The 12,111-nt window shown below is 34.7% G+C and overlaps 2 protein-coding genes across 6 annotated transcripts in view; both read right to left on the reverse strand.

Moving 5' to 3' along the window:
• Positions 1 to 43: 43 nt before the first annotated feature.
• LOC101741275 (serine/threonine-protein phosphatase Pgam5, mitochondrial) lies at positions 44 to 11,223 on the reverse strand. Of its 5 annotated transcripts, none has more exons than XM_062673060.1 (5): positions 10,756 to 11,223; positions 9,969 to 10,144; positions 9,272 to 9,489; positions 7,874 to 8,004; positions 44 to 6,631 (listed from the first exon to the last, which is right to left on the reverse strand). In XM_062673060.1, exons 1-5 carry the CDS (start codon positions 10,926 to 10,928, stop codon positions 6,481 to 6,483), a joined length of 849 nt encoding a protein of 282 aa, XP_062529044.1. In that variant the 5' UTR covers positions 10,929 to 11,223; the 3' UTR covers positions 44 to 6,480. The 5 variants fall into 5 exon arrangements, with proteins under 5 accessions (XP_062529044.1, XP_004934360.1, XP_012552648.1 ...); XM_004934303.5 differs by having other exon boundaries at positions 7,874 to 8,007; XM_012697194.4 differs by having other exon boundaries at positions 7,874 to 7,995; positions 9,969 to 10,147; positions 10,756 to 11,216.
• A 319-nt stretch (positions 11,224 to 11,542) lies between these two features.
• Positions 11,543 to 12,111, reverse strand: part of CYP367A1 (cytochrome P450 4V2-like) — a 46,117-nt gene continuing 45,548 nt past the window's right edge. Inside the window, exon 21 of the mRNA XM_062672840.1 lies at positions 11,543 to 11,798. Coding sequence (XP_062528824.1) covers positions 11,623 to 11,798 — 176 coding nt within the window. The 3' untranslated portion in view covers positions 11,543 to 11,622. The remainder of the gene's footprint in view (positions 11,799 to 12,111) is intronic.

Below are 12,111 nucleotides of genomic sequence, written 5' to 3' on the forward strand. Positions count from 1 at the left end.
TTCGTTTTGCTCGAGAACTGACAATTCAAATCAAATAAAACAATACAACTTTAATAAATTTTATTAACGTATCAAAATAAAGTCGATACGTGTTCTGTTTGTTCTACACGATATATTCGTTAGCGTCAATGTTTAATACATATACTTTAACCCCGGTAACCGTACTCGTCGAACTCGACAAAGAGTTCGACGTGCAACCTAACCCATGCATCAGCCCGCTGAGTTTCTCGCCGGATCTTCTCAGTGGGTCGCGATTCCGATCCGGTAGTAGATTCATTCGCGAAGCAGCTGCCCTTGAGTTGTTAGGTCTCCTTCGGAGGCGCTCGGGCAGTCGTTACCAAATCCCACCCTTCCTGGCTGAGCCTATGCTCGCCCACCTGTCCTGGTGAAGCTGGAAAGGCCTCCTGCTGAGAAGATCCGGCGAGAAACTCAGTGGGCTTTGTCTATGGGATGAAGACATGAGTGGATGAAGGGGTTAAAAACCTTTTTTAAGATTTTTAGTTTTTACATTAAATGAAGCTGTTATGTGTCTATAAACCATATTAGACCATAAAACTACGAGCTTAAAGGCTATTTTTAGAAATTTCGAGTGATAAAGGAGTTATGTACCAAGAAAAAGTACAAGTAACGGTAGGCAGCGGCTTGGCTCTGCCCCTGACATTGCTGACGTCCATGAGCGACGGTAACTACTCACCATCAGGTGGGCCGTATGCACGTCTGCCTATACGCCATAAAAAAAAAGTAACAAAAATTTGTTGTCCGTTTTGTCAAAATTAACAAATTGCATCACATCCCCTTCATCCACTCATGTCTTCAATTGTATTTTGTAATGTCTGCTTAATTCGTTAAACAAGACCCGCTCATTTTTAATGTCACTCATATTTCAATATTTAATATAATATTATCTACATTATTTTAATTATTCAAAGCACGGTATGTACAGATTTTTGACAAAAAAAAGATTGAAACTTTATTCGATTCAATAATGAAGTGGATGGATAACTTTTAATTTTTTCAACTAGCAATCATATATCGCTGTCGATATGTTGATACGTCAAGGGAAAATGACATTTCTCTACTAGTAACATTAGGTTTAGAATATTTTGATTTATTACAATAAGACATTTTTAAAACGAACTAGACAAATTGAACTTAACTCCAAACGCAACACAAATGTAACAAAATACACAATACATATTATATCGATGCTTGAAAGGCAAACGTGACTAAGCGACAATAACTGCTTTGTACATAAATGATAGGCAATAACCATATTCGATGCGCAAAAAAATATATTTCTAAGTCTATTCAAATCATTTCAATCCTACAGCTACTAGCTAGATTCTACTAGCTAGGTTCGTTAAAATATAATTTTGTTTTCAGGTATTTCAACTTTAAATTAGTCTACTGTAAAGTTCACGCATTGTCGCTTAGTCACGTTTGCCTTTGAAGGGTCGATATGTACTATGACGATTTCAGTTTCAAAAATCGATACAAGTACATATATGTACCTTAATCAGAGGTACCTTAATCAAAGGTCTAATGTTTATCTTATACCAACAGCCCTCCTACACTGCCACTTCGCATTAAATCGCTTGGCGAACTAGTATGTCCACAATTTTGGGCGGAATTTCTAAATTTTTTACCGCATTACAGCTTTTGTCACTGTGAACCATACATGAATTCCGACTACGAACTGAAACACCAAATAGACAAAATAAAACAAATCACACAACTTCACAAAAAGTCCAATCAGTTTACAGCCGAAAACTGATTGGACTTTTTGGCGGGAACGCGGGGAGTGAAGTTGTGTGATTTGTTTTATTTTGTCTATTTGGTGTTTCTTCAGGTTTAAAAGTGTAATAACGGTGGTGTTTACTTTCACAGATTACGTATCATAAGGTATTATTACGTATTAAGATACACAAATATGGGAAAATGAAACAAAGCCGCTTGACGTAACTTCTCGGGATCCTCCAAAAAGTCCACTGAAAAAGTCTCAGTAAATGACCACCATTTTACTGAGATTATATTTCATCCCACATCATCTTAATTTCATTTCATTTCATTTCACTCCATATTATCATTTTCCATAAAAATAAGACATGACTTAAAGGTCTTAGTCACCAGGTCATAAAATCCCTTAAAAAATGTACATTGATTTATGGCAAATAAAAACCAGTGACATAATATATTGTCTGTTTAGTTAGTCCAACCTTTCCTGTTTCCGCTTTCAAGATCTTAACAATGATTTAAAAGTCTTCGTTTGCCAACTCTCTTATCATATAGTCACTTATAGGTTCGTAATTCCTGTTAAAGTAAAATTATTATTATAATTTTTTTTTTATAAACAATCACATCACGTTATCTCGTCCCGTGATAAGTTCGTAAAGAACTTGTGTTACAGGTACCAGATAACGGAAATAAATGTAAGATTTTTATTATACACATACATATATTTATGATACATCCATAACCCTGGAAAAGACATTTATATTTATCATACAAATACCTTCCTTTGGCGGGATTGGAACCCGCGACCCCTTGTGTAGTGACCATGTCACCACTACACCAAACGGTCGTTAATTACATCATTTTTTAAACGATATATGAGGCCGTCAGCGCAAAAGTGGCCTAACCCACAATTCATATTCGTGCTTATGTATTGCAATTTATTTAAAACATAATAAATTTTGACGCAAAATCGGACTATCCCTAGTTTCACCCATAGACAATAGATGCCTTTGTAAACATCATTTTAGCGCGTATTTTTTTGCCTACGAAGTATTGTCGAACCTCATTATCTCCATACTAACTATGGTAAGGTTAGGCCACTTTTGCGCTAACGGCCTCATACATTACTTCTTGGAGCATCCCAAGCTAAGATTACTGGTTCAAAAATAGTAAGCGGCACGAAAATTTCGGGATCGATTCATTGATTTTCTTTAGCATGACACATTCTAATACTATAAATAGGCACATTTGATACACTTAGAATGAATAAATTGTTTTTTTTTATTACGTGATCTAAATACGTCGGGCGTGAGGGAACCGTTAGAGAAACTAAGCGAGATGATGATGCTGTTGAACCCAGACACAATAAGAAATACATGAAGAACGAACAATGTATTTCGAGAAATATTATTTTATTTCTATTGCGCGCAATGTAATACGATCAAAAACAGCAAAGTTCAATATGGCCGCACCCATCATAAAACACAAGATATTTGACAGACGCCTTAATCTACCTAACCACAGTTTCAAGATAAACTTTTTATTGCTCAGATTGGTGGATGAGCTCACAGCCCACCTGGTGTTAAGTGGTTACTGGAGCCCATTGACATCTACAGCGTAAATGCGGCACCCAACTTGAGATATAAGTTCTAAAGTCTCAGTATAGTTAGTTACAACGGCTGCCCCACTCTTCATGCCGAAACGCATTACTACTTCACGACAGTAAAGACTCACAAGAGGTCCTACCACCAGTAAACTTGCAAATGTGCTACACAGTTCCGAGAAACAACATTTGGACCGTCGCTCTACCGCGATATTTAACCTACTCTGTGGAAGATCTTCCCTTAGTCGTTTACTCTCAAAGTCAACAATTTGAAACGACCTGGAGAGCTTCGTTTCAGATGATGCTGTACTTTCAATGAGCTCTTGTTGTTTTGGCTCATACAACAGCCATAGATAGATTACTTTTGAAATGGCCAGTATTGTCAAACGGTAACTTAATTTTTTTTCTTTTTAAGAGATTTTATGACCTGGTAGCTAAGACCTTTAGGTCAAGTCTCATTTTAATTCACATTATTCCTATTCCTATGAAAAATTATAATATGGAGTGAATTTCAAGATGATTAATTTGAAACATTGATCGACTGAGATGAAATTAAATGAAATGAGATAATATGGGATGAAATTCGATCTCAGTAAAATGGTGGTCATTTACTGAGACTTTTTCAGTGGACTTTTTGGAGGATCCCGAGAAGTTACGTTCAGCGGCTTTGTTTCATTTTTCCCACATTTGTGCACTTTCACAGATACTTAACAGTTAATAAACCACCGTTATTACACATTTAAAACTGAAGAAACACTTAATCGACAAAATAAAACAAATCACACAACTTCACTCCTCGCGTTCCCGCCAAAAAGTCACGGCAACTTCATAAGTTCAACAGCCCTAATATAAATATATACCGGCCGTAGTTTAAGCAACAGTTCCCTCACACGCGTATATAATATATTATTCAACATATTAAATACGTTTATTACAATATACATTGATTTAACTAAACGCAGTAATAGAACAGCTGCTATTTTTTTTCTTAACAATTATCTTTTGACGTCACGTCGCGTGTGACGTCATTTGAGGCCAAATTACTCATCAAAACATCGATCGCGGAGTAATACACAACAGCCCCATATAACGTCACGTGTTGTTATTATTGTTTAGCTTAATATAAAAAAAAAATATTAAAATTATTATATTTTCCTTATTTATTTTAAGTATATTTTAAAATATAAATTGTTCGAACGATCGTTTTCATTTAAACATTATTATCGTTCGTGTCCGGTCGTGTCTGTATACGAACGCATTATGCGTCGCCATTAATCTAAGTTAATTAAGTACTTTTAAGCGATTTAATTGACACATATATATTTTTTTTATTGCCGTATAGGCAGACGAGCGTACGGCCCACCTGATGGTGAGTGGTTACCGTCGCTCATGGACGTCAGCAATGCCAGGGGCAGAGCTACGCCGCTGCCTACCGTTTAATACTCTCCACAAGCCTCGTTTGAAGAAGGACATGTCATAGCGCTCGGGAAACACCGTGGAGGGGAGCTCATTCCATAGCCGGATGGTACGTGGCAAAAAAGATCTCTGGAAACGCACTGTGGATGACCGCAGCGGTTCCAGGTAGTATGGATGAACTCTACTCCGGTGGCGGGCGGTGCGATGGTAAAAACGAGATGTCGGTATCATCTCGAACAATTCCTCAGAGCACTCCCCATGGAACATACGGTACAAAATACAGATACATATATTTTTCAATAACCAACAACTGCATACGGTATTATTCCTGATAATAGCACTTATTCTACAAATGCGTCCGTTGATACGTGCGATCCTTTCACAGTACTCCTACAATCGATTACAAAGATATATAAACATTTAAAATTTACGTTTTTCAACCCGTTTTATGTTCAATATATTTGACGGCGATGTGTTCGCTGTCGATCGCGGTGACTGCAGACAGCTCTCGATAAAACAGTTTTTTTTTCCTACCTATGCTGATAGCCTTAAGAAGCTATTTTAGCTTCGCCCTAACGTGTAGGTGAGCTCACGGAGCTCAAACCGGAGTGTTGCTAACACTGGCCCTAGCAAGAGCAGTGCTTCGCAAAATCTACCACCGGATCGAAAACGCGACCCACTGAGAAGATCCGGCGAGAAATAAAACAGTGCGGTTCGTTTGTGGAAATAGATTAAAACTGTAGACAATGCATACATACAGTTTATCGAGAGCTATTAACAAGTAATCCCGGTCGAGTTCGTACAATAATAACCAACTACCCACCAATCTCCGTGTATAACCACTACTTGCCTAACAGACGGGCCGTCATGTTAAAACTATAGACCGCAATGTAAGTTTATTTCGGTCGGGTTCTGTGTGCTTGGTGCGAGTAAGTCAAATTTGTATGGATAGTTTGCCTACGTTTGCCGCTAGGGGCGCTGTTCCAACTGCATAGAAATTTCACTTCACTTTTACGCTATAGAGAACGTTAAAAAACTCGCACTAAGCATACTGGTGTTGTTTGCGCTTCTGACTCACACACGATACTGTGACAAGCGATTTTAAAGCTTCAGCTGTATGCAATAAAGTCGAATCTAGTTTACGTTTGTTGGTCTAGTTTAATTCGTTTTCATAATTTGCTTATTTTTTGTTTGCATTTATTTTATTGTAATTATTAATAATAAATATAATTATTAATAAAATTATTCTTGGGAATTCCATTTCGCGATAAGAACAAATTTCAATGAATTTGAAATAATGTTTAGCTTCTTCAATTTCATAGATCGAGTTTTCTATTATATATGCATTACTGTTTGTTATAAGAAAAAACAGAAGACCGCTGTGTTTGTATCGCCGGTTCTTCAGAGCTGTGGCTCCCTTTAACGAAATGAACCATGGACGAAAACCAGACTAGAGTTAGGGCAGACATTTGCCTGCTTCAAACATTCTGCCTGCACTCAATCGACCAGTGATCGTAGCGCTTGCAACACTGCCGAAATTTATAGGGAAATTATCAAACTTCGAAAAGTCGACGTTGGCAATTCAATTTACAACTCGAAATTGTATTCTAGTTCGAATTTAATTTCCTTTGCGCGGTTTTTAACTTAGAGCAACCGGCCGAAATGTTTGATTACAATTTTAACATGACGTCACTTCTCAATGTTGGTATTGTACGTGTGAGCAACGTTTACCGGCTCGTTATGTATTTAGGTTCCATGTGGCCGGTATCGCTGAGCGAGCGGAGCACAACGTTCCCGTTCGGCATTATCGAGATCCACGTTATCGAGGCGTGGTTCAGCGAGATCCTCAGCCAGCCTTCGGGCGGGAACTGGAGGGCTCTGGAAATGCGGAAAAATCACACTAAACATAACAACAAACTTCACAACTCTGCATATATCTCGTATTTTCGCATTAAAACTGTATAATCTCAGAACTTATTAATTTTACAGTTGAGAGTTACAGTGTTTTAAAGGTTTAACATGTAATATTTTTAATATTAATCATATTTGCAACATTTATTTTTTATTTTTTACCAGTTACATTATCTGTCTTTTAAATTAAGATAACATTATGTATTAATTTTGTTAATAGCAGTCAAAACATCGGTAAATTAAAAAAAAACTAAACTACGCACGCTCTTTTGACAGTATTTATGAGAAAAATACTGATGATACCAAATATTTACGCACATTAACTCAATTTCGAATATTTTTGGAAATTGTACACTTTTAATGCGAAAAGGCGATATGTACATGTAAAGGTGAGCATAGATAAAGTGCACATCAATTTTGCTGTAGCGCTTACGCTGTTTGAATTAATAAGAAATGTCATTATAACAACGAGATAAAAAAATATTAAATTGAGAATTAAATTTATAATTGTGTGAAGTAAATTAATATAAAATGAGACTTTAAATGTGTGTTTTCAAGTTTAGTGTAGTAGGTATGTAATAGAAACAAAAAAAAATGCTTTGTTTTAATACAGCAACATATTGGAGACTTAATTGATTTAACTGAACTTGTGCATCTAATTTAAAAAAAAAATCTAACGTTTGAAGAATCTACTTTTTATACATTTATTGTCTTATTCATTTTGAACAGCATGTCTGGCCTTTGCTATATTTCTTCTATTCAAAGAGAGGTACCGTTACAAGTTTGTCTGTCTGTAATATTGTAAAAAAATAAGTAATAGGATATTATCAAACAAACTCTTCTACGCATATTTGTTCATAAAATATTTATAACTACCGATACCATGCACCCCACGCTTTTTTACAATAAAATCATTTTTCTTACACTATTTTTAATTCAAATTTATTAAAATTTATTTTCTATTTTTTAGTTAAATTTTTATAAAATCGTATAATGTTATTATAGTTATTTTAAACTATTATTTATTTTTCATTTTTAGTTGCATTTCAATTTTTCAATTTTAATATTTAATTGTTCGGTCCTTAATAAGTACACCAAATTTCGAGTTAATCCGACATTTTGAAGGAGGGTCATAATCATGTTCAGAGATTCCGTTACATACTAACCTACATATGTCTGAAGCTAATAAAAGCGTATTAATAAACATACTTGCACACAAAGAAGCGTATGACGTTGGCATGGCACACGAGCAGCGTGTAGGTGTCCTTGGTCTGTTCCGGGGGAGCTCTGTGGAAGTACCTCCGGAACGCCGCTTCGATTCTTGCGCTGTCCTGGAAGAACTGCTAAACGTGCGAAACCATACTGCTTAATTATACTGGCTCAAATTAGCTCTTATTCCATGTTATTATAAAAAATTTCTTTTTTGACGTGATAATGATTTAATTGTGACCTTTGTCAATGATCATGATTTCGTTGTCAACCTTTAGTCAATTTTATTTTTAAAAGTGAACGAACAAGTGGCTCAAACTTGTCAGACTCAAAATTCTAGCAAATAACAAATAACCTCTAATAATCCTCTAGATCTCTTCAAGCACAATTTTGTTTTATTTCAGCTTATTCTTTCTTTTACTTTATTTTAAAATGAACAATAGAGAATCATCCTCTTTTTCAACTATTCAATTCTAATATATTTACAATCTAATTTTACTCCCACATTAATATTAAAATATGTAGGTTATTAAACATTAAAAGTTACCTATCTAATTTATTTACAATCTAATTTTACTCCCACATTAATATTAAAATATGTAGAATATTAAACGTTAAAAGTTACCTATCTAATTTATTTACAATCTAATTTTACTCCCACATTAATATTAAAATATGTAGAATATTAAACGTTAAAAGTTACCTATCTAATATATTTACAATCTAATTTTACTCCCACATTAATATTATTGTAGAATATTAAACATTAGAAGTTACATCTCAATATAAATTCTGCAAGCGGTTAGTATATTAAATGGAATAATGCCAGTCTTGGTCAGTATAATGAATCCAAACAACTAAATATAAATATCTAACTACAACAACAAAAACACATGCTATGTAAATAGCAGGATGCAGTGTTGATTTTTTCTTCTAAATAAATTATCTATTTGTGAGCGCATGCAATATAAGGTTCTAACTATTATACCTGTAATGACACTGTTTAAATTTAAATAATTCCAGACTAAGAGATGAAATAGTGTAATGATATCAAGCGTGGTTGCTGGCAAACACTAATTATTCTAAATAAAAGAAATACAATCTAAAGGTGTGTGGCGCATTTACGTTGTAGATGTCTATGGGCTCCAGTAACCACTTAACACCAGGTGGGCTGAGAGCTCGTCCACACATCAAAGCAATAAAAAAAAAAAAGCTATTCACTAATGACTTACACAAAGAATGAATAACATCATGTTTTAAATTCATACCTGCAATCATCTATTATCAAAGCAATAAAAAAACAGGGATCTCCTTGAACTCGCTTAATTTCAATTTTTATCATTTTAAATTGTACTGAATGATTTTATTGTTTATGAATATTATTAGTAGATTACTTACTCTTGGTTCAGGCCTCCAGTGTCCCACGGGAGGTTCAGGGGGTATCGGAGCACCTTCTTCTAATAATTGACAATCTTTAACTTCAATATCTTTGTCTAAGTGCTTTGCTATAATGGCAGCAGTTTCCTGTGCTCTTGTCATTGTAGATTTAACAAGTAGATCCCATTTTATATCTAAGGATGCTAGTCTCTGACCTGTTAGGTCTGCTTGGATTCTACCTAAAAATAATGTATCATAAATGCATAACACAAAATATTATGATTCGTTCATGGTCATAAAAAAGCTCATGGCCCATCTGGTATTAAGCAGTTACCAGAGCCCATAAACATGCCATGAGACTCTGCCCATCTTGAAACTTCAGAGTTTGGGTCAGCTGTTATACAATACATTTGCAACTTCCATCAGATCAGAACTTAGATAAGTTTCACGACAGAACTAAAGAGGATTAATAATTAAAGAGTATATATGTGTGTATGTCAAATAGGTACATGGTAGTGTGTGTAATATTTTTTTTATTGATTTAATGTATTATTAATACATTTTTTTTTAATATTTGATACTTCTCCGTCCGCACAATTTTCGTAAAAAAAAGGGGTACAAAGTTTTTGCTTCACGTATATTAATATATAGATTTGGTTTGTGAATAAATTTTATTTTCTTTTAAACTACAACATGATTTGAAAAGTAAATAAGTTACCTAGGTCCGTGAGGGTTCTTTCTTTGTCTGTTTCTCCCTGCACATTGTACTGGCCATGTCTGATCAGGAATAGATGTCTGACAGCTTTGCTTCTTGCTTTTTCCAATTTCTCATTGTATTTGTTCTCTTCTTCTGGTTCATCTGACCTTTTTGGTCTAACTATCGACTCTGGTTCTCTACTGGAAAATATTTCAATTATTCTTTTAAATATAATTTTTTTTTATTTTTTATATTTATTACTACTACTTGAAATGCCATAACATCTTTACAAAGATAAAACTGAATCATTAGTTATTTTAAGCTCTTCATTGTGGTTATTTTAAACAGGTCAAATTATATCAATCATGTGACAATGGAAGGGGGAACAGCATAAAATATTCCTATGCTTATATATTAATTCAAAATCATCTATTATAGTTTAGCTTATTCTCGAAACATTAAAAATATATACAGAACAAAGTGAATTTAGATATTATTATGTTTGTACCTACTTGCCAATGATACACTCTTGTTGTTGTTTCTTCCAATGCTATTCAATGACATATATGACTTGCGATTTTTGTTTTTACGAAAATTAAGTATACTTAAATAACTCAAATAATGAATAACCTTTCTTTAGGAGGCCATGAGAATATTAACCGAATAAAATCTAGTTACGGCCACTAATGAATATTAACTACCTATGTAATAACACTCTACAGCTACTATCCGCCGTAAATGTATGTATGATATGGTGTCAGACACTCTTCGTTTAAAAGTATTAATAAAAAAGTTTGTAATTACTTACTGGTCCCAGTTCTTGTCCCATTTCACGCTTGGAGTAAAATTTGTAGTCCATGAATTATAAGCACCGTATTTCTTCTCATTTTTCCCGCTGTTTATCTGATAGTACGCTAAACCACCACCTACAGCACCTAAGCTGATGAGGGCTATTTTATGAAATCTAGAAAGTGAGCCCATTGCAGTAAATTTTTATTCTATATCATTGATTTCGTTCGAATAGTGGAAGTAGATTTCTAAAAGTGGTTATTGTGCCAAATTCCGAAGTAGGTAATAAAATAACCTATTATTTACTGTATCTCTCAAGTCAAAATCAGTCGTGAACTTTTGTCATTTGACAATGTGTATTTTTGACATTGACATTTTAAAAACATTAATTTAATTCACAAATCGGGGCACAGCCAGACCACTGAAGTAGGAAACAGCCAGACCAACCGCTGCCTACCGTTATGTACTCTCCACGATACTTGTTTGAAGAAGGACATATTACCATAGCGCTCGGGAATCAGCGTAGAGGGAACCTCATTACAAAGCCGGATGGTACGTGGCTAAATAGAACACAGGAAACACACTGTAGACGAACGCAGTGGATCCAGTTATTATGGATGAATTTTATTCTGGTGACAGGCGGTGCGATGGTAAAATTCGACTAATAACACCAGTAAATAATACACACGAAATTAAACCGTTTTTTTTTAAATTCTTTATTAGAGCCTTACACCTATTAGGTTAAGTCGGCTATGGTTTAATAGTGTTAATTAAGCTTGCGATTCGCAAAACTTAATGAAATACTGTTAAATTTTAATATTTTATTCTGAAATCCCATTTCTTAAAAATTTATTACAATTTTTAGTAATTATACCATTTTACCAGATTACTGTTTCTCTTTAATTTTCCTGGGATGTAATTTAACTGGGAACCCATCCAATGGAGACACAGATATAGCTATCGATAGTTTGAGATCCTTGTATGTTCTAGATGTTGTCACTTCGAACTCTCTTAGTACTCGAACGCAAATCATTTTTACTAACCTAGTACCGAAGTATCTTCCTAGAAAATAGATAAACATAACTTTAGCTATAATGCAGCTGATATATTATAGTCGTCGTGGCCTAAAAGATAAGACGTCTGGTGCATTCGTATTGAGCGATGCACTAGTCTTCGAATCTCAGGCGGGTACCAATTTTTCTACTGAAATACGTACATAACAAATGCTCACGACTGACTTCCACGGTGACGGAATAACATCGTGTAATAAAAATCAAACCCGCAAAATTATAAATTGCGTAATTCGTGGTGGTAGGACCTCTTGTGAGTCCGCGCGGATAGGTACCACCACCCTGTCTAAATCTGCCGTGAAGCA

The sequence above is a fragment of the Bombyx mori genome, chromosome 16, assembly GCF_030269925.1.
Source record: "Bombyx mori chromosome 16, ASM3026992v2".
In the NCBI taxonomy this organism is placed as follows: domain Eukaryota; kingdom Metazoa; phylum Arthropoda; class Insecta; order Lepidoptera; family Bombycidae; genus Bombyx; species Bombyx mori.